The 22,706-nt window shown below is 50.3% G+C and overlaps 1 protein-coding gene across 1 annotated transcript; it reads left to right on the plus strand.

The window, feature by feature from the left end:
• Positions 1–16,107: 16,107 nt before the first annotated feature.
• LRRC3C (leucine rich repeat containing 3C) lies at positions 16,108–22,706 on the plus strand. The gene is made up of 2 exons (XM_044999936.1): positions 16,108–16,235; positions 21,777–22,706. Exon 2 carries the CDS (start codon positions 21,858–21,860, stop codon positions 22,638–22,640), a length of 783 nt encoding a protein of 260 aa, XP_044855871.1. The 5' UTR covers positions 16,108–16,235; positions 21,777–21,857; the 3' UTR covers positions 22,641–22,706.

A 22,706-nucleotide genomic window follows, 5' to 3' on the forward strand; every position in this document is an offset into this window, starting at 1 on the left:
CTCCCCAAAGCACTTTATTCTGGGGTATTCTCGAGTGGAGACGCCACTGCAGGGACATTCCCCTCCTCCAGTCCCTGGAGTCGGGGATATATTCTGACTCTGAAGCCCCTAAACTCCCTCCTCTCTGTCTTGGCTCATAATCGTCCCACCACAGGCGCAAAGCTCTTCTCCTCTGCAGCTCTGGATTCCAGCCTGTTTGCTGACCACATGTTAGAGCAGCAACCTGTTCTGGCCTGCTCCTTTCGGCTGAGAAATCTAAACCCACCTTCATCACTTCAGAGGCTGAAGGGTTGTTTATTTCTTCCAGGACAGCTTCTTGTGAACATTCCGCAGATCGCAGGGATCTTAAATGAACAAGACTCGTTAGGGAAGAGGAAGAGAGGTTTATATTGAAACAACACAGCTGCCAGAGAGACAGGGAGGCTGGAGGGACCTCATCCCCTGGATTGACCTTTTCTTCATATGCAGCTGTGGGGGGGGGGGTTGGTTTTTCTTGCAAGTGTCAGTTTTTGTTCTTCTTAACTGAGCCAAGATCCAGGCCAGTCACCTGGTAAATAACTTATCAATTTATTGGAGCTAAAGGAAAGGAATATAAATACACAAAGCTTAAAATGTGCTTTTGGAGCCGCATAAAGACAATCTAATTTCTGGGCTTCATTTCACCACCAATCTACAGTGAATGTTCACCATGCCAGGCTCTGTAAGGTCATAGGGCAGGGAGCATTCTGCCAATGTCATCGCCCAGCTGCTGGGATTGTCTCGATGAGCTCCATAACACTTCCTTTTTGTCTGTTTCTCTGTGAATGATGATTTGGGAGGGGAGGATGGTCTAGTGGTTACCGCAGGGGCCTGGGAATCAGGACTCCTAAATTCCATTTCTGGCTCTGGACAGGGAGTCACATCTGGTGGTTAGCCCAAGGGGAATAAGGGTCAGGACTCCTGAGCCCTGTCTCTGGCTCTGGAGAGGAGCCCCGTCTGGTGGAGGAGTGCCCTATAAGATTCCCAGGCTGTGTTTTCCGCTCTGGGAGGGTTGCTGTTTGAAGGGCTTGCCCTGTACATTTCGCAGGATGGAATGTAACCTGACTGCAGGGACATATTAATTCATTCCCTGATCTGCTTTATTTATAGCACAAAGTGTCCCAGCGAGGCATCGAAATCATTCGCCGGTGGCATGGACAGATGGAGGAGCTGGTTCACATTCCCCAGCAGTGGCACTTTTGACAATGGGCAATACTTCTGCAATCGGTTCTTTCTCCTTGGCAGAGGGGATGAGCAGGAGGCTTCGTTCTCAGTAGCCTGGCTCCCATCAATGGCTGTCGTTCTCCATGGTTCTGAAACCCGTGGTGCGCTGAGGGTTTGCGCACTCACTGGGGGTCAGGGAGAAAATGCTTTGGGTTAGAATGGACTAGCTGTAAGTGAAGCCAGAGGGAGTGTTGTCTAGCAGTTACAGCAGCAGACGGACTCCTGGGTTCTACTCCCAGCTTTGACACTGTCTCACTTTGGGTGTGTCTACACGGCAAACTCAGCTCGGGGCTGTGGGGCTTGGTGTTTCCAAGCCCAGGCTTGGGCGTCCACACAGTGTTGTAAACCTGTGTTAACAATGCCTGGACCTGGGTTTCACAGCCGTGCTCACGCATCCACACTGCGCTACACAGAACTCCTGACTCGGGTCTGTGGCTTGAGCAGCGTCCACACTGCAAAATGACAGGGCTTGGACCTGAGTCAGGGCAGAACTCAGGCTCTGACCACCCCACCCCCCAGCAGGGCTCTAGGACCTGGTCCTTAGTGCTTGCTGACCCAAGTCTGACTGATTTGTGTGTGGATGGAAGGCGGCTTCAGATCTAGCATGAGTCAGAGCCCAGGCTTAGTGTAGCCATACCCTTTGTGACCTCAAGCAAGTCACATGCCTGCTCAGTGCCTCAGTTTCCCCATCTGTAAAACAGGGATAACAATACTGCCCTGTCTCAGAAGGGAGTTACTGAATCAGTGTGTGGGGATATCCTTGCCCAAACCATTCCCGGTGTGTCACTACACAATGCATCCCTAAGTCCTGGCCTGGACTAGGCATTCCTGGAAGGGATTGTTGATGATGCTACAGTCACTTGTCTGCCGGTCATTTATTATCTGTATTACCATGTTGCCTAGGGGCTGTAGTCCTGGAACAGGACCCCGTCGTGCAAGGCGCGGTACAAACACAGAACAAACAGATGGTCCCTGCCCCAAAGTGGCTCACAATCTAAACATTAGGCCTTAGGGCTTTGCGTTCACCGGTCAGATCGGAAAGTTAATTGCCAATATGGGGGAGAATTCCCTTTCCAATGCCTAATGGTCTCAGAAGAGCTCACACCTCACTGCTCAGACATGCACACGTATGCGTCGATGTGTCACACTGGCTCCTGTGCTGGAGCAGAGAAAATGCATCGCAAAGGGGAGACCGCTCCCCTGCCGCTGCTGCATACGAACACGACTCTTCATGGGCAGCTGGGGCGGAGGGGGGGAGGGGAAAATGGCCCTTCAAGAGGGTCAGGGTTCAGCCTCACCTGATCCAGGTGTAGCCCAGCTCCCCCCCGAAGGGCGTGAGTCCAGCGGCCAAGTGACTCAGAACCAGGCCCTGCTGGGAGAGAGAAACGGCAGCCTGAGATCAGCTAGACAGTGAGATCTGCAGGAGATGGAGCCTGGCCTAGTTGTTGGGTTTACATTGAGCTGGTTTTGACCTGGAGAAATCACTCCCCCCTGGAGCAAAGGGACTGAAATCCTGCTGTCTGGGGAGTCGGCCTGGCTGCTGTATGATTGACTGTAAAGGCAGTGTAATGAGAAGGATGGTCTATCAGCTGTATCTTAACTATGTTTATCCATAAACTACAATGGAGCCAGTACCACGGACTGTAAAAGAAACCCCCTGTGTTATTAAGTGGGTGCACCGGGCGCTGGCTGTCCGTTAGGTAACCTGCCGCAGACAAATAGCCCACAGAGTCTGCCGTGGAAAGGCATAATAGGAGCAATACAATAGAGAACAAACACGGAGCCGTGTTGCTGAATAGGGGCTGTATTATCAGCTGTATTTGGAGGACCAGGAGCTGCTTGCTGGGAGCAGGTGTATAATAACAAGGTCCTTATTCAGAAAAAAATCACTCCCCTCCTTCCCACATGTCCACATTGTGAAGAGAGCTAAACACCCCGAACTCCTCACCCAGGGCTCTGTTACACGCTGGAGTCCCAGCCCGACGCTGGGGGTGGTGTGGGGCTGCACGCCTCCGGGGGACATGTGCTTCATGCAGCCACAATCCCTCCCAGAGTTACAGAGCCCAGCTGCTGCATGGCCCTGGTAGAGGGTGCAGCATGCATCCCCCTGGCTGGGCTGAGTGCAGGGGTGGGCTGCCTGGCTCCACTGGCGGGAGAGTGGTGATGGTCAGGAGCAGGGCTTCACTCAGAGGTGTCCGGCCACCGAGCATGCAGTGAGCACCCAGCATCCCCTCCCCATTCTGCATCAGGAAAGGGGTCCGGTGCAATCTGTCCCTCCGTCCCTGGGCAGGGAAAAATCCCACTGAGATCAATGTGGGTTTTGCCTGAGTAATGACTAAGTACAGAGTTACCACAGAGTAAGTACAGAGTGAGCCCAGCGTAACAGCTCCAGGATTGCCCCTGTGCGTTTCAGTGCCAGAAAGTTAAACCTGTACAAATATTACCATTGCGGGGAGGGGTCTTCAGAAAGCACCTGCCCCCCCTTTCTTCTAGTGGTGTGTGAATTTTAAATCCAGGGAGGGAGACTAGCAGAACACTGGCTCCTCTGTGAGACAAACCCCCAGGGCCCAGTTTGTCCGCGCCGTTACTCATCACTCACGCCATGCGGCACAACCCTAATTCGAAGCACCTTCTCCTGCACAGGCTGCTCACAGCACTGGGGCTTTGCAGTGTGGGATTGCAACTGCGCAAAGCAACTGTTCCCCCCCCCAAAACAAGTGAGTCAAGACCAGCCTATTGCTCCTTTGCATCACAGCAATGGCCCATCTTGGAACATGCTACCCAGCCCAGAGGATCCAGACCATCCAGGTATGTCCTCCCTCTGCTCCCTACATCGGTCAGTCAAATTCAAAGCAAGAGAGAGTTGTCTCAGGGATCTCAGCTGACAGATACAATCACAGCATCGGGTCTTATAATGTCCCCCCAGCATTTGACTTGTCCTCTGGGCCTGCCTCCTGAACAGGACAAGACTAAGGAGGTGCTGTGTCGTCTGTGCGGCAATAAGGTTACGGGAACGCATGACCCCTGGTCTGCAGTGTAATTTAAATAGACAAGCGCAGTGCTGTAATCAAGGCCGATGGCAGTGAGCACTCCTTCCAGGGCCACACGTCTCCCTCCCTGGTGCCCCTGTCTGAGACTTCGTTTCTGCTGCTCTCAGGAGCCATGGGCTGGGTCCTCGGCTGGTGTAGCCTGGTGCAGGGCTGTGTGAGTTTACACTGGCTGCAGGTCTGTCCCCCTACATGTGTTGTATCCCTACATACAAAGAGCACCACATGCACATTCAGTTCTAATGCATCTCTCATGGGAGATGAAGGAAAACCACCAAGAACTCATGTAAAGTCTCCAGACAGGAGCACTGTCACATAACGGCTTCCTTGCAAAAGGGAGCAGCGGCTGGAAGCCAGGGAGAGATCTGAGGGGTGGAGGTTCTCACTCTTTTCCATACCAGGACTCCACCCCTTCTCCTGAGGATCCCCCCTGCTTCCCCCAGTAGCTGGGATCCCCATCCTATTAACAGTCTGGAACCCACACAAGGGTTGTCTCTCCTCGACACGTTTAACCTTCCTGGGCTTAGAACCCATGATTTAGACTTTAGAGGGAATAGCTACATATGCGGAAATGCACAGCTCAGTCTATACCAGACTCCTAGGAGACAGCCCTTGGTTATCTCCCCAAAGGTATCTGGCTAAATTCATTCCTGGTGCGTAACACCATTGAAATCCATGTGGATTCAGACACGTGACGCAGTTTTGCCCACTCCTTGGGCATACTCATAGGAGTGACGACTTGTCCACACAAACCCTCCTGGAAAGTGAATTATTGGGGGTGAGTAGGAGCAGTTTATTCACCCAAGGTCATCAGTCGGAGTGTCATATGAGCCAGATGTCATCCAATGAGGAAGCAGAAGCATTGCCACATGACTCAGCTGCGGTGAACTGCAAACAGGTCAATCATCAAATGAGTCTGTGGGAGACCCCGGAGCTGGAGCTGACGTGTGACAATTATGCATCAGAAAAAGTGACCAGTGAACTTGCTGTGATCCGCACACAAGAGCGGAACACAATCTCTTTTCCACCAGCTCTAACGCTGAGCTATTCCTTCCTATTGCCTGTTTCCATTGGTGTAATTTTTTGAGCGTTTAGGAGCAGGCAATAAACCAAAGAACGCTTGTGATCATTTTTTATTTCCTCTCTGTTTATCGCTAGGCTGGTGGATTTGGGGAGGGAGGGGGAGGCTGTTATTATTTCAACCCATTTTGATTTTACCAGCTGGGGGTTTTCTCTGTAGGAGATGTTGCAGTGGCAGATGGAAAAAGAGAGCAGTAGGGGGAGGGAGGGATGGAAAAGTCTCTGGTAAATCCCTAAGGTAGGAAGGAGTGGTGGGTTTTTTTTTCTCTTCAAACAAGCCACAAGCTAATGAAACACTTGGATGCCTCACTGTGGAAGTGGGCCCTGAGGTCTCTCTTGAGTGGACTTGGCATGTGATCCAGGCAGCAGCATCTTGGCTGGTTTTCTGTCTGTCAGCCAGTGGAGCCAGCTCACGAGCCAGTGCATCAAACAAAACTCCACCAGCAAGATTTCAATCTCTTTTCTTCATCCAAAAGTTCTCTTTTCCACACCAAAAAAAAAAAAATTGCACAAAACTCTTCACAAAAGAAGATTTTGTCTGTGTTCCAACTGGCTACAGACACCTCAGATGCAATTTACACGCCAAAATAAATGGCCAGATCTCCAAAAAAGCTCAGCAATTTGGATATGTGTAAGGGGATGGAGCAGGACCATTCCCCCACTTACATATGAACTGAAAACCTGACCAGAAGTGAAATCTGGGCATGAGCGCTTCAGAATATCTGGCCCAAGGTGCTCAATTCAGCACTGCCCTCCACTTTGCATATTCACTTACACCAGTGCAAAGTAGATGCTACAGGCTACCAGTCTGACTTGGTATCATTTTATACGCCCTTCACACTGGTGCACAAGCAGCAGGACATTGGAGAACTGGGCCCCTAACATTTGGGTTGTGGACTGCTTCAATGCTGCCTTGTGGTGCTGGGGGAACCAATCCATCTCTCTCACCAGCTATAGCTATGCTGTCTCCATCCCTTCCCTGCAAGCAGGCTGTGGGGCTAAGCTGGACCAAAACTTTGGAAACAGACCACTCAGGTCCCGATTCAGCAAAGCCCTTGAGCACGAGCTATAATTCCCATTGAAAGACTTAGGCTGACTCTCACATCACAGAGTATCCTGTGATTTCTACTCCGCAGGATAATGCCGATGACTTCACTGCATTGACTCCATAAGAACACAGGAAAGGCCAGACTGGGTCAGACCAAAGGTCCATCTAGCCCAGTGTCCTGTCTTCTGACAGTGGCCAATGCCAGTACCCCAGAGGGAAAGAACAGAACAGGGAATCCTTGAGTGATCCATTCCCAGCTTCTGGGAAGCCTAGCTCTGAATCCTAAATCACCCTGCGTTTGGCTGGAGACACAGCCCAGGTTTGTTGGACAGCTTCCCGGGGTCAGCTCTGTAAAGGTCTGAAGGTCACCGAAGATGCAGACAGGCAACTTGAAAATCCCACGTAGATACCTATCTGCTAAGGCTGTAGAGCAGACTCATTAATCTCTAAGTGGTCTCGATGCCACTAGACTGTTGTATCAGGCAGGCAAGGTACTAACAAGCTTCAACAGGACTTTATTTACAGTGGAAACCTCTTTACCAAGCTGCTACTGCACCCTCTGTTACTCTCACCCAGCCTCCTCAATTCCTCCCCTCTCCTTCCTGTGTCCTGTCCTTTCAGACTCCCAATGGCCAGTGCTCCCAGTTCTAATAATGACAAGCACATCTAAACACCACAGTGACCTATCTGCATCTTTAGGGCACCTAAAAATAGTTTAAAAATCCAGCCTATGGAGCCTAGCACGATGGCGAAGTCCGTCTTTCTGCCCCGGCTTTGTGTTTCTCTCCACTGCCTGGCTCCTTCCCTTCGCTGTAATGAAGCAGACAGGTTCACCGCTGCTTGCTTTTCCTCTTTGGAGGTGCAGCTACCTGACACCTCTCAGACTCAGAGCCCGGAGCATCGCTGTACCGACCCAGCTCAGATGGCCTGGCAAGGCTTGGGTTTCTTTCCGAGTAAATGATACTTGAACGCCAAGCTGCTGGCGGGGGAAGGGTCACAGATGTCACCCTGATCAGTTTCCCAACTTTGCCAGGTAGAGACAAGGGAGTGGAGCCTGAAAGGGGCATGTTCTGGCTCTTCAGCCCGTTACAGTGCAGCAGAGAAAGTCCCTTCTTTCCCTACAACAGGTATTCCAGTCGTGTTCCCACAGAGCTCTGCCAACACCCTTCAATCCTGCCCATAGCCTCCCCTGCTCTCCCAGCCTTGGGCTCCTGCCCCACAGCCCCACCACCACCCCGGGAGCTCCCCCACTCCACAGTTCTCTCAGCATCCCTCAGTCTGGACCTCTACAAACAAACCAAACCCATAAAAATGCTATTTTATTCACTAGGGCAAAATAGCATCAAAGATCATGACGCTGCAGTAAGTATTGAGCCATGAATGTCCAGGCTGCCTGTTAGGATTTAACGCACAAGGGAATAGTGTGGAGCTTGCTTTGAACGTCGCGTTTCACTGGGGCTCTCAGGCTGATAAGGCAGGGATCAGACTGCTAGGGCAGAGTGTGGGACTGCATGGAGGGACTGCTCAGCCAGTCCCTCGTGGAAAAGGCCTCTCCCTGCAGTAGCAGCTCCCCAGGGAGTTGTGCTCCGGGATGGGCTGCGAGTTGGGAAGTGGGCCCTAAGGAGGAACGCTCCCACACGCAGGGCAGTCACGCTCTATTGCTTTCAGTGAGGGAGCCCGGGCTTGTGCTCTGTAGATTGATGGCTGTTCCCAGCAGAATGGCAGCACTGTCTGGGGGAGGAGTAGACTCCTTTACTGCCTGCACTTCAGCACACCTTCGGGTGCTCTTGGCAGTTTGGAAGGGACTGGGAGTGGGATGTCTTCAGCTAAAGTAAACGACTTGGTATCCAGCTCCCTGCGGCTCCTGTGAAACCCCCAGCCACTGTTCTGAGGACTGGAGGCTGCAAAAGAGAAGTGGGGAGGATGCTAACCAGGGTAGGGGAGTCCAAGGCCATCCGTGGGGGCAGTATCAGGCATGCAGCAAAGCTACAAGCTCAGCACAGCAGATCTCCCTGGGCACCTGAGTTCTTGCAAAATGCTCCTCTCCATGTGTAAACCCTGCTGCTCCCTTCGCTGGAGTGCAGATAAAACCTCCTCACCCTGACTGGCACGAGGCTGCCAAGGCCACGATTCCCGCTGACATTGCTGAGCGGAGGACCACCCGGCCCGCCCCTGCCAGCAGGCTCTGGCGCTCAGGGCCTCGCTTTTACATAAGGCCGCTTTAAGCCTCTCCTTCCATAAGGGGCACTCCTGCACCTGCTGCCAAAACCTGCCCCCATGCCAAGGGAGCGTGGGGGGAGGCCCCCAGCCCGGGTATTGCCAGTGACGTGCCCGCCAGCTGGTGAGCACACACGGCGCTGCTGCCACCCCTCAGTGGAACCCACCTCGGCCGCCCCGATGGGCGCCTTGTGCTACCTGAGCAGCAGCGCAGTCAGGACCCAACAGGCTGGACCTAGGAGTCTGTATCTCTTCAGCTGCGCTGATGGGAACTGGCCCCGCTGCCCTGTGCATGAGGCCAGCTCAATGCCCAGCCCAGAAGAAATGTCAGGAAACAATCAGGGAGAGGCCCCAGCTGGGGAGCTTCACGTCAGCGAGTGTAGGAGCTACCTCGCCGGCCTGGAGCCAGGCAAATATTGTCAGTGCTTTGCATTCAGTGGGGTTACACGCAGGGTGAGTTTGGTCCCAAGGGAGGCAGGAACGTGGAGGGTAACTCAGGGTGGAAGCTTATCTGTGAGCCTTGCTGGAAGCGGGGGTGGAGGTATTTTAATTCAGTGCTTGCAGGGCAAGAGGGGACCCTGATTTCTGCTGATACCAGGAGCTGCTGAGCTCATTTCTCCTTCTCTAGGGGTCTCTGTTTGGGTCTTAAGCAACTTCCCACCCCGCCACAGTGCGAAGGGCAGGAAGGTGGGAAACGACCAGCCGTGGCAGGAGAGTTTAGAGCAGAGACCATCACCATTTCAGAGACCAACATTGCTCAGATTGTGAGAAGGGAGAGTCTGCATCTCGTACAGCTCCGAGCACTCTGCCAGCACGTCACAATCCATCTCTAGGAAGCGAGAGATACTGGCTCGGTTAAAGGATGTTCAGAACAGAATGCAGGTCCCCATGCGTTGCCAGCAGGTGGCTCAGCAGGGCATGGTGTCACGTCACTGCTTGGCATAATGCCCTGAGCAGGGCGGCCACGCCAAGGCGTCTGGGCTGTTCCTGCGCAGGCTGTGAAGCTGGCGCAGCAAAGCGGCTGTACGAAGCAGCCCCCGGGATCCTCTCTCTGCGTTTGAACTAACTAGGCCTTTGTCTACACTGGGGTTTTAACCTGCACTGTGCAAGCCCCCAGTGTAGACACAACTGAATCGGTTGCACCTTACAGCAGTGCAAAGCCTGGCTACAAATCCCAGCACAGACAAGGGGTAACTCACATTTCCAGAAAGCTGTTAGCTCTGATTTGCTGGGGCGGGTGGTAGCAGGATTTGTAATACGCCCTTGTGAGTTTCACAGTCTCTGTTTCATACCCCAGACTTGGGTTAATAACCACACGTTACCTTTCTGCCGTGACTGGCACCCATGCGTTCCCAGGGAGCCCACTAACTGTCATTCATTACCCTTTGCAGCCGCTCTGCCAGGTGGGCACGGTCACCCCACCCCACCCCTTTTACACATGGGAAAATTGAAGCAGGGAGAGACAAAATAACTTCCCTGTAGCCACAAGTCGAGCTGGCACCAGAACCCAGGAGTCTTGACTCCCAATTCTGCCCCCACCCCACTTCTTTCCCAGAGCTGGGAATAGAACCCAGGAGTCCTGACCCCTGATCCCCTGACGCCCAACAACTGGGTAACACTCCCTCTCTGCTGTGATGAATGCAGAAGGGGCTCCAGGACAATGAGAGTGACCCTGGGGGAGAGTGTGACGACATCTGAGAGCATGTAGGAAAAAGCACCGTGGTGGACTGGGAGCCAGTTTGCAGCAGCAGGTGACGATCCACCTGCCTCTGAGTCAGACTCCTCTGAGGAGCCTGCAGTGGAATAAACAGAGCACACCAGCAGCCAGAATCACAGGAACAATGACGGCCTGGAGTCACCACAATGCCACTAATGGGACCGGTAACACCCACCAGGCACTGGGAGGCTAATGAGGCTAATTAGCTCCATCATTCGATTTGGCTTCTGGTGCTAAATAAAACACCCAGGACTAGGCTGTCAGCATCATTACTGCTTTAATTCTGAGCCCAGAGCAGGCTGCACACAGGCTTCTTCCAGGCCATGCATTTTGGCTGATGCTTAGGGGTGGGTCTGTTACCAAGCAGGCTGCTGGGCTCCCTCTGTCTCACCGAGCCCTGTCCTGTCTGCACTGCAGATCAACCCCCCCAGGAAAAGAGGAGCCACAAGCAGATGTCACACTGCAGGTAGGGGTGGCAGTGCCAGTGACTTCCCCTCTCTGATGCACCTGGTTCCTGCCAGTGCCCAGGAGCCCAGAGTTTGCCCCCTCCTCTGTGCGATGGCCTCACTTCCTTCTTTGGTGCCAACGGGACAGCTGATGTAACAAGTCAGTGCCCACTAGCAACTGCATGGTTCTCAATGTGCCGCATCCAGTGACTTCTTAGAGCTTTGCAGCAACAGCAAGGCTAGAACTCAGCTCTTCTTGCTCCAAAAGCACAATCCCCGAAAGTGAAAGGAACAGCTCTGTTAGCCATACAGGGCCTATGACACACAGGGGAGAGGTTCTGAATCCATCCAGTAGAGGGCAGTGGGGGGACTAATATTCAGAGCTGCTCAGTGCAATGCAGCTCCCACTGAGTGTCTTTAAAATAAACATGCACTGTCTCTCTTTAGTTCTCTAGGCAGTCATGTTGCATCATCAGATGGTCCTGGCTGCAGGAGTTTTATTTATTTATTTATTTATTTAGATGAGTTGGGGAGAATGGAAATGCATGATTAATTTTTTTTTGCTCCCTGCAGTGAAAGGCAAATGAAGAATTTAAGATCGTCCTTAAACCAAGCCAAGCTCACACAGCTCATCAAATGCCCCTCCCTTGCTCCCAGGAATGGGAAAGGATCTGGACAAGATTAGCAGTGACCTAAGGGAAGTCACTCCAGTGCCTTTCACTCTGAAGTTAAGGGACTTCAGCTAGCAAAGCAGCCCACAGTGGCTGCAAATTCTGGGTGCTTGTAGTATCCCACATGGCCCTGAATTCCTTCTATTGAGAAGAGAGTTTTCTCCTAAATCAAAAGGGATGAGAAAAAAAATCTGTATATCTGAACTTTAGCAATAACCATAATCTCAGCCCAAAGGTTTAGGGGGAAATGGGGAGTTCTTGGAATCCTTTTTTCACCAGCTAGTAAACATAATAAAATAATAATAAAAAATAACTCCAAGCAAATAGGTGGGATTTCATAATGATATTGATCAATAATGATCACACTCAGTAGTCGATTGCAGGATGCCTAGAGTAACTTAATTTTACCTAGGGAGGTGGTGGAATCTCCTTCTTTAGAGGTTTTTGAGGCCAGGCTTGACAAAGCCCTGGCTGGGATGATTTAGTTGGGGGTTGGTCCTGCTTTGAGCAGGGGGTGGGACTAGATACCTCCTGAGGTCCCTTCCAACCCTGATATTCTATGATTCTACAATGCAGGGCCTATTTGGGGTGATACCAGGGGTATAACCGGTCACACTGGCACCAAGTTCTAGATGTGCAGAGTTTTTTTTAAAGTCCCACAGGACTCTTGGGAGCTATATGGGGTGTTCAGTGCCAGAGATCCCTACTGGAGACTACTGATCTACCAGTCTCCCTCCACCCCCAGGTCTCCCTACACCTGGGCCCTGTGACCAAGCAAGTCCAAGCTCAGCAGTTTGTGTCAGAGGCTGTCAGCATATCAGGGACTGGAGAGCAAACTAAAGGAAGGACCTTCCATGTGGAAGGTAAAGAACAAACCTACAGGCACAGCAGAAGCCCTCATTAGTGCAAGAGTTCCCCAAGGGCTGACCCTGCACGCCTGGGTGTGTTTGCCAAACAAGAAATGACACCGAAGGGCTAAAAGGAAAATGCAGATGGACACAGGCGCAGTCTGCAAGGAGATGCTGAGCATGCATGGATGGAGCAGCAGCTGGCTCCATCATGGGGTTGTTATTTGGTCAAAGGTGAAGGATCTGCTGCAGCAATGTGGCTATGCTTCACCTGACAATGGCGCAGAGCTGCCTGTGGGATCACAAAGGAACTGGCAGGCAGGTGGAATGATTTATTTTCTATAGGTCTATCTATTGACCTACCTGCCCACCCCCATACTATATATATGGAGATATATTTATCTTATAGAACTGGAAGGGACCCCGAAAGGTCATTGAGTCCAGCCCCCTGCCTTCACTAGCAGGACCAAGTACTGATTTTGCCCCAGATCCCTAAGCGGCCCCCTCAAGGACTGAACTCACAACCCTGGGTTTAGGGCATCAGCTGGGTCTGTGGATATGTAAGGCATTTTGTGGTTCTTGTTGTTATCCTTTATTCCCATGGCTCAGCTCCAGGGAATTCTACACTGGATGTTTTCTCCCAACATGGTTATTGCAAGACGACTTTGGCAGAGAAAGAAATGCCTTGTCTTGCTTTCTGAAGGTGGGACAATCTGGGCTTGTTCTGTCTGCTAGTGGAATGGATTTCCATGGTGAGGTGGCCTCTTGCTGTGTCCACCTTGCTCCCAGAACACTGCCCTCGGGTGATGAGATTTGATCACAGGCAGAGGCAGAGGAGGTCAATGGAGATGTTGCCAACCAGGGGCCAGGCTGAAGGAAGGCATAGTGTGTGCTAGCTCAGTGTGGTTTATTCATTATGGTAGACTTCTTGCTTCGTGTGTAAATTGTCCTGGGGTCCAATGCCAGGCAAGCCCTCATAGCACCTGTGAAGGTTATGGTTGTTATGTCCACAGCTTACACTCAGAGAGAAGTTAGATTAAAAACATAAAAGACCCTTGCTGAAAGGTTGCAACGTGACCCCACTTCATTGCTTAGAATTCAGAACAATAACACAAAGGAACCCAAAACAGAAAGAGACAAAACGGGCTATTCTTGAAATCAGAGAGGCTCAGCTCACCTCACTGTTCTGTAGACTGACTGAGACTAATCTTAGGCTTCCTGCAAGCAGGACCAAGAAACCCCCCCTGAAATTTGAAGTGATAGCCTACAATTTTAACACAGGTTTAAACACACTACAATGGTACTGTTATCCCTTTGAGCTGCGTGAGGTTTTGCAGGGTTGCTTCCATTAGGATGAGAAATTGGTAGTATGAGTCTGGTCTACTCTTGGTGTAATTTTTTTAATAAAAAACGTACAGAAAGTCCTGTTTCCCTGAACACAATAGGAACAAACAGCAGCAGGCCGTTTCCTAGCCCCCAAGTCTGCCCCTCCAGCAATTTCTGTGCTCAAGAAGCTCTGTCTTTCTGCTTCCTCTCAAGGGCATGCTCAGAACTCCTTGTCCCTGACTTTCTGCCTCCAGCACGTGCCAGTTGCATCCAATATGTTAGTGGCTGCATTTGTAACTTTGGGAACCCTGCAGTTCACATGGCTTAGCTCTGACCTAATGTGGCTTAGTCCTTGGGCAGTCGCCTCCACTGTTTGCCACTCTCTTTGCTACATAAAGGGGCTTGATTGCGCCTTCTGTTGATCCTGAAAGTGAGTGCTCGACCACCCACTGGCTTTAATGAGATCTGGTTGGTTTTGGATCCAAGACTCCACTAGTGGCAGCTATTAGCACCATCCAGCATCACACCAACTCCAAGGCTTGGCAGAGGGAGGACAGTCTTGTGGTTAAAGCACAGGCGCTAAGGAAACCTGGATTCATTTCTAGGCTCTTCCCTAGATTTCTTGCATGATCCTGGTCAAGCCACTTATGGGCTGATTTTCAGAAGTTCTCAGCAATCATCAATGCCCTTGAAGTCTATGGGACATGCAAGTACTCAGCTTCTTTGAGAATGAGGCCAGTCATTCTGAGCCCAAGTTCCCTATCTATACAATGGCGAAAATAACATTTCATTTCTCCCACCCTTTGTCAGACTTGTGTGGACAGAACACTAGGCCAGGACACAGGTTACCTGGGACTCAGGAGACTCCCAGCTCTGCCCCTGACCTGCAGGGTGACCTTGAACAAGTCATTTCCCTGCTCTGTGCCTCAGTTTCCCCATCTCTAAAATGGTGATAATGACACTGACCTCCTTTGCAAAGTGCTTGGAGATCTATGGATGAAAAGTGCTGCATAAGAGCTAGGTAGGGCAGGGACTGTCTCTCACTGTGTGTCTCTGCAGTGCCCGGCCTACAGGTCCTCTAGGTGCTACTATAACCCAACTAATAAATAATGGTGAGATGAGGGAACGAGGTGGAAAACCGAGAGAGAAAAGTTTCATGAGACGGGATGGAGTGAGTCCTTGAAGGGCCTCTAAAGCAAGGAAGGAATGTTGAACTGAAACCCCTGAAAATAAAGTCCTGGCCTTGAAGGAATAAAATACCAACATTATTTTAATTATTTATATTGCAGGAGTGGCCAGGAGCCCCAGTCACAGACCAGGACCCTGTGGTGCTGGGTGCTGAACAAACACAGAACAAGAAGACAGTCCCTGCTGCCCCCAAAGATAGATGATATGAATCTAAGGCTATGTCTACCCTACACTATAGATTTCTGCCATCCTAGCTATGTCAGTCAAGGGTGTTAAAGAGGTGTGAGCCGTCCCGGTGTGTGCTCCAAATGTGGATGCAGTTATACCAGCAATACTGTGCTTTTCCCAATATAGCTGGTTTCATTCAGCGGTGAGGAAATAAACTACCAGTAAAAGCATCCACACTTACTGATATGGTAAACCTAAATATAGATTATCGGTAGGGAAACTTTTCTTTCTTTATTCTAAGAGCAGCTACATCAACACTGATACGAAGCCAATTAAATCCACCATCCATCTTGGGTCTTTCCTGACTTCCCCACTTTAGAAAGGGTTGAAAGCAGATCTCCATAGCTGAATGGGAAAAAAAGGAAGCAGACCAAGCCTGTTCTCTGCACCTTACAGCAACTCCTCTGATCCTCAGGGTTACTCTGGATTGCTCTTCTTACAAATCGTTTTCTTTTTTTAAAGAAATGTTTAACCCGCCTAACCCTCTGCTATCTCTGCCTCCCATCATTCAAGGAGAGGTAGCTAAAATCTCCGTCTAATCCATTTGCCAGTATACAGGGGCCAGATATCTGGGTAGATCTCCGAGAAAGGGGCTGTTGAGTTGATTCTGCTAAAATGAACCTTGCAGCTACGGTCTGAGTGCTTTGCTTCTCCGAAAACTAATGGGCTTTCCCCCCTGGTTGCATGGAGACTCTCTCTCTCTCTCTCTCTCTCCAGGCGGAGTTTTCAATCCCCTGAGGACGGATATCATTCTCCGGCGAGGAAAAATCCACCGCTTTTTCTCTCTCACACACATACACAGTCTCAGACACGCACACCCCCAGCATCTGGGCACCTGCTTCCTTCCCTCTAGCATCTGTAGCTTTTCTTTGCCTGCGATTTCTTTATATAACGGTGCTGAGCCGGAAGGGTTATTTCTTATCGCTCCTCTTTCTTTGCACATCTGGCTGCACCTTGCAGCCCCCACCCCCTCCTCATGCGCTGGAATTGAGACCTATTTCCAAAGATCAGGATCCCCCAGCCTGCAGCCTGCTTCCAGGAGGGGTACCGTGAAAACAGGAGCTGCTGTGATGCCTGCTTTTGTCGACATCGTCGCTGGTTTCTTTCTGTTTCTGTCCCTTTTTCCTCTCCAGTTCCAGGACTTTGAGTAGATGCAGAAAGATGCAACTGACTAAAGGTGAGTCAATTTCACTTGACGCGGTTAATGCAACGAGGTAAGAGATGAGGCTCAGGGGTTGCCTCAAACATGCTCAGACCAAGAGGGAATGAGACAACATTAGATCGGTTCAGGAAAAAAGCGTGATGGCCAGATTCTGCTCTGGGTTGCACGGGTGTAAATCTGGAGTGACTTCACTAACTTCCTATTTATACGGATCAGAATCCGGCCCTGTGATCAGTCATCCGGCAGAACCCCTAAAGGTCTTATTTCACGTGTTCCTATACAAGGTAAAACCAAAGAATTAGGTAGAAACCTGCTTGGCTGCTTTGACCTTCTCGGAATGGCTTTGAAAATGAGAGGCGGCGGGAGGGGGCAGGGGAAAGCATGTTTCAAATCAAAAGCGAAAGGTAAAAAAAGAGAAGGAAGGAGGGGGGAAGTCTGTTGATTGATGCAAACAAATAGCTGGACTCGTGGGGGGGGGGGAAGTTGTGTGCGTTAAGTTTATATCAGCTGCTCTCTGAGTCCCAGTATTCATAAATCAGATGAAATTTTAGCCCAAGAGAGGGGGGTTGAGTGTTGTATGTACATCCAGACCCGAGGGAGGTGCAATTTTAAATATATCCCAGGTTAACCTGCTGGCGGATTTGCTTTCTCCTCGCTGCAGGCAGGGAGGGGTCTTCCTCTTCTGCCCTAACTTTCATTGAGGTGGGGGGGCGGGATCCCGTCCATACATTGTCAGGGTTTCTTTTTCCCAGAGCTTCAAGACGCCACTGGATTAGGTCCGGAGCAGATCTGACGCCCTCTTCTGGTGATGGGGAAAATGGCATCGTCTTTCCTGAGCTAGGGGGCTTGAATAGTCGGGAAAGATGAGAGGGTAATTTTTCTTCTTGTCGTTTATTCGAAAGGTTGAAAACCCCAGGAAAATCCGCAGATCACAGAACTGTTGTGATTTATTCCAGCACCCATGCGTATGCTAGACACTCTCAGTACAGAAACACAATCCCTGCCCAAGAGAATTTGCAGTCTGTCTGTCTCTGTCTTCAGAGTAAACGGTGCCTTGTCAGGGTGCTGTCCCCCGTCAGCTGTATAGTCCATCGATGCTCCCCACTCCCCCAGCCATGCTCCCTGCGCTGCCCTTGTGTTTTCGGTCTAACTTTACATGGTAAGTCCCTGGAGGAGCCTCGACTTTCTGTTCCATGCACATCTACGGCAGTAATAAATGCTGCTGATCATATGATAATAGTGGGACAGTTTCTTTCTCTCCCCTATTAGTGGGACTGTGCTGGCAAAGATCTGTTTGCTTGAAAGGCGGGAGATGGGGGCAGAGGACACAACTTCCCTGGTTCATCTCAGGAAATTCAAGAGCAAACTGCCTGATAAAACGCATACAGGAGTATTGTTCCACTTATCCTGCAGAAGATTTTCTGATCTGCAAGGTGATTTCCACTGAATATCACTGGGTGGCTGTAGAAAAGCAATTTTCTTCCTGAAGGGCAGTGGAATATTAAGGCAGCAGGTATTGCAGTTATATTTGTTTTACATTATATAATATTTTCTTTCTTTCTTTCTTTCTCTCTCAGCCAGAGAAGGGTTAATGCAAAAGGGATGCAGCGTGTCTATTGCACTACCCCTTTCTGCCTGTTTTCACTGCTCACAAGAGGTCGGGGAGGGGGTTGGCTTCATTTGAACACACTGGACAGATCGGGGATTTCAGGAATAATTCACAGGTGCACCTCACTGCTGCTGGATGTGCAGTGATACACTTTGCAACTCTCCGGAATATATTTCTTGTTTGGTCTCTGCACTCTGTCTGGCTGCAGGTATCAGGAGATAAAGGGCTCATCACCAACACGAGACAGTCTGTGTTTGGGGTTACCAGGTCTCCTCTATTTTCCATATTCACTTCACATTCCCCAGCTAAAATACCCCACTGTGTGGTATCCCCTTCTTCTACCAAAGAAGGCTGGATGTGTCCCCTTCTGAGCCTGTCAATGGTCCTCTGACCACTTGAATGATGCTGAATGCTCCTGTCCCATGCAAACCTAGGGCCAAAGTTAGAGAGGAAGGATGGTGCAGTGGTTCAGATGTTAGCCTAGGACTTTGAAAACCTGCATGCTCTGCCACAGACTTTCTGTGTGACCTTGGACAAGTCACTTAGCTTCTCTTGGCCTCTGTTCTCCCTCTGCAGAATGCAGATAATAGCCCTGCCCTACCTCACAGGGATGTGATGAGACTAAATACATGGAAGATTGTGAGGTGCTGAGATACCACGGTAATGAGGGCCAAAGATGGCTCTCAGATGCTGTTGCTAGGTTGTTTGGCCAGTCCCAGAGAAGAGGGAGCTGCAGTCATATCATCAGAGATAATTAAATAGCAACTGGCTAAGTAAGAACTAATATGTCAAGAGATGAGATTTTCAATATTGGTATTTAAAAACACCTGCTGCTGCTTCGCGGCCTCCATCACTGCAAATAGTGCTGGTGCCTTTCTTCAGGGGAGCTGCCATTTTACAGAGGAGCCCTGTAAAGCTGCACTGCAGCCTGAGGGAGGCATTGGGAAACCCAAACCCAACCAAACAGCATGTCCGTGGGGGATGATTATCAGCATGCAGGTTTCAGATTCACATTTAAATGTATAAACTCAGAACTGGCGTGGGGTGTGGATGGAAGATACCTGAGCATTGCCAGTTGATTATTAATCACCATCTTTGCAATGAAGAGGAATTGTACATCCACATAGTGCTGTTTCCTTTAAGGTTGCAGGAATTAAAACTGGGATGAACGTTTCATTGATCATTGCTAAAAAAAAAAAAATCATGCAAGCAAAAAACAATGAAGCAGCATATAGGCGAATGCAAGTGCTGAATGTCTGTCGCCTACTTTGAGATTCCTTGGGATAAGCTACTCTAAAATATCTAGAAATGTACATTTCATAGGAGTTTAAAGCTGGGTTGACAGTCCTGGAGACTAGTCATCCACAGAACTGGAGAAATCCAGGCAGAGAGACTGCAAACTTCCACAGGTGGCCTCATTACTGAGCTGGTGAATTCATCATGTCTAGATAATACTTAGTCCTGCCTCCTTGCATTTGTCTACTTGTTTTTGCAGATCAGGTGAGGTTTCCTCTTGCCATTCCGCTGCTGTAGTTTTTAGCAAACCCCCTGTAAAAGGCAGCCAGCTATGGGAGCAGCAGGGCACAGATCTTGAGGGGCCTGTATCTGGAAGAGATCAACTCACCAGGCAGCCCACATCGGCTTTTTAAAGCATGCCTCACCCCGTGCCCCATTTGAACCATTCCTGGGGGACCCCACCCAGTTTTTAAATTCAGTGACTATGTGGGCACCCTTTCGTGTATGTCCCTTTAATCATGGGCTGAATCAGGCAACAGTTTCTGTGTCTCATTTGGATTGTTAGCGCTGGTATGATATCGAAGTTGCTGTCAGACTCAAAAATATGAGGGCTCTTTCTGTGCAGCGCAGAGGCTGGTAGATTTCACAGAGCGACCCTTATCTGCTGTATCCACCCTGGGAACATATTTGCAAGCTCTGCTCAAGCAAGTTTCCTTTTTCTGTTTTTGTTTCTCCCTTGCTGACGTTCTTCCCTTCTGGAATAAAGAGCTGGATGGAGAATGTGATTACAGCACTTTGTGGGGGCCACCCAAACTTGGTGACACCACGGGATGTATTGGCCAAAAGCCAGCCTTCTCAGTGTGTGAACCAGCTGGGCTGGGGTCAGTGGCAATCTGGAAGCTAACTTTTGCTAGGACCAAGATCAAAAGCAAATGCACCCACCGAAGTATTTGCTTATGCTTGCATCTTTCTGGAGAGAGGAATGGAAATTGCTTGTTTGAGTTCGTTGGCATTAAAAACCTCGGAAAGGTCATCTGCAAGCTCCCACAGCAGGGTGATAGCAGCCGTGTAGATGAATCTTTGTACCCCCAAATCAATTTGTAAGAGGCCACATAATTAAAGAGCAACAGACAAATCCTGGACAACTCTGGGGGCCAATTTTGCTTCTGTCTCAAGTATTCCTGCATTCTGGTCCCCTTGTTGTCTCTATTAAGAGAATGATTGCCTGAACACAGGATTTTGCCGCCGCTGTTTATTCCCCACCTGGAGTCCCAGGGTGAAATCCTGGCCCCACTGACGCCAATGGTAAAACTCACATGGATTTCAGTGGGGTCAGGATTTTACCCCGTCTTTGCTTCAGGCTTAATTCTGTAAATTCTTTGTAGCACAGGCAGCTTGCGAAGAGGAGATGTGCATCCACTGAGCTGTGAAAATGTACTTTGCAGGAGGCTAACCCTATCTTGGTGAAGTTTTGCCATTGATTTCAATGGGAAGCATCATAAGAACATAAGAATGGCCGTACTGGGTCAGACCAAAGGTCCATCCAGCCCAGTATCCTGTCTGCCAACAGTGGCCAATGCCAGGTGCCCCAGAAGGAGTGAACCTAACAGGTAATGATCAAGTGATCTCTATCCTGCCATCCATCTCCACCCTCTTGACAAACAGAGGCTAGGGACACCATTCCTTACCCATCCTGGCTAATAGCCATTAATGGACTTAACCTCCATGAATTTATCCAGTTCTCTTTTAAACCCTGTTATAGCCTAGCCTTCACAACCTCCTCAGGCAAAGAGTTCCACAGGTTGTGCCCCTATGTGCATATGCATTCAGTCATCATGCAGTGCAGTGCAAAGCATGATGCATGTAGGTTCACTAGACTCAGCAGGGGGTGTGCTGGGGGGGGCAGACACTGGGCATGCCTGGGGCAACGGTGTTGAGCCTTTATCCATATTATGGAAATGAGAAATGAAACTGGTGCTCTTCCTAGGGCCAGGAACGGAGGTGAACAGCCCTGATTCTCCTGCCTCTCTCTGCTCCCAGGCATCACTGTCATTTCCACAGCAACCTGCTAGGATGTCCCAGTTCTGTGGATAGGGCATGGGACTAGGAGGGCAAGAAGACCTTGGCTTCTAGACTCAGCTCTGTCACTAATCTGCCTTTTGCGGGCCAGGACTGTCTTTTTGCTGTATGTTTGTACAATGCCTAGCACAACGGGGTCTGGGCCAGCGACTGAGGCTGCTCAGCACCACGGTAATACACACAAATAATAATAAATATGATCTTGGGCAAGTCGCGTCACTTCTCTGTGCTTCTGTGAGATGGGGATGGTGATACCTGGCTTCCTTTTGTGACGCTCTCTGAGATCTCCAGACAGAAGTTGCTGGGTGTGGCTGTTATTCAGGTAAAGTGCTTGGAAATGCTGACCACAGAGCCAGGTTTGAGAGCCATTGCCCGACAATACATGCACATGCTACTTTTTCAGTGGCTTGAGTTCTGGGCCTGGACACTTCTGATGTGTCCAGGACAGATCTCCATGTCGGAAGCTATAATTCATCTGTCGTGTAACAGGAAGGGGTGGTTGGGTATTACAGCGGTGGGTGCTGTTATGAGACACCAGATAGAGAGAATAAAGGACTGGGATCACATAAAAGCCACACTGTTTCTCCCTGTCTAGCATGTTTTATCTCTTCCCCTTGCTATCTCTTACTCAGATACGATGAATCCGGCGGCCTGCTTGAGAGAGAGAGACAGCTGATAAGCAAGTGGCCACGTGATTATGCAGACACCCCACCATGCCTCTAGTAGACTGGTTCCTCCGCCACTCAGTTACCATGTGGCTGCTTCTCCAGAGCTTTGTTCTGATGACCTTTTGTTTCCATTCGGCCACTACCTTTCCCAAGGGCTGCTATCACGCAGAAGAGAGCGGTTACAAAACCTTCCGGTGCAGCAACGCTCAGCTCACAGAGGTCCCTAAGGACATACCCAATGACACTAACAAGCTCTACCTGGATTTCAACCAGATTGCCTTCCTCCCCATTGACGCCTTTCGGAACTTGCCGGTCCTGCTGGAGCTGGATCTGTCTCACAATGCCATCGTCAGGATAGAGAGTGGGGCTTTCCGGGGCTTGTCGGAGCACTTGCATTCCCTGGATTTGTCCTCAAACAAGCTGGTGTCAGTCAATAAGGATGTCTTTAGCAATCTGAAGGCCAAGGTCAATCTCTCCAGCAACCCTTGGCTGTGCGACTGCAGGCTCCAGGAGCTGATCAGGACAGTGGACCTGGTTGCTGGGTCCTCTGGGAGCATCCTCTGCGACTCCTCTGCTAAGGAGGAGCATGTTGGCAAGCCCTTCCTGCAAGTGGTCACAGACATGGACTTCTGCAGCGTTTACAAAAAGACCACGGACATAGCCATGCTGGTCACCATGTTCGGCTGGTTCGCCATGGTGATCTCCTACCTGGTCTATTATGTCCGGCAGAACCAAGAAGATGCCCGCCGGCACCTTGAGTACCTGAAGTCCTTGCCCAGCAAGCAGAGGAAGTCAGAAGAGTCCTCCACCATCAGCACCGTGGTGTGACTGAAAAACCGCTCCCTCCTGCCCCAACCCCAGCAAATGTAGGACCCCTGGGGAAGTTTGTGGAAA

Source organism: Mauremys mutica, chromosome 25 (genome assembly GCF_020497125.1).
Source record: "Mauremys mutica isolate MM-2020 ecotype Southern chromosome 25, ASM2049712v1, whole genome shotgun sequence".
Taxonomy (NCBI): domain Eukaryota; kingdom Metazoa; phylum Chordata; order Testudines; family Geoemydidae; genus Mauremys; species Mauremys mutica.

Bases quoted from the DNA above. Each gene is read 5' to 3' on its own strand.
- LRRC3C (XM_044999936.1), top strand. From the start codon at position 21,858: ATGCCTCTAGTAGACTGGTTCCTCCGCCACTCAGTTACCATGTGGCTG.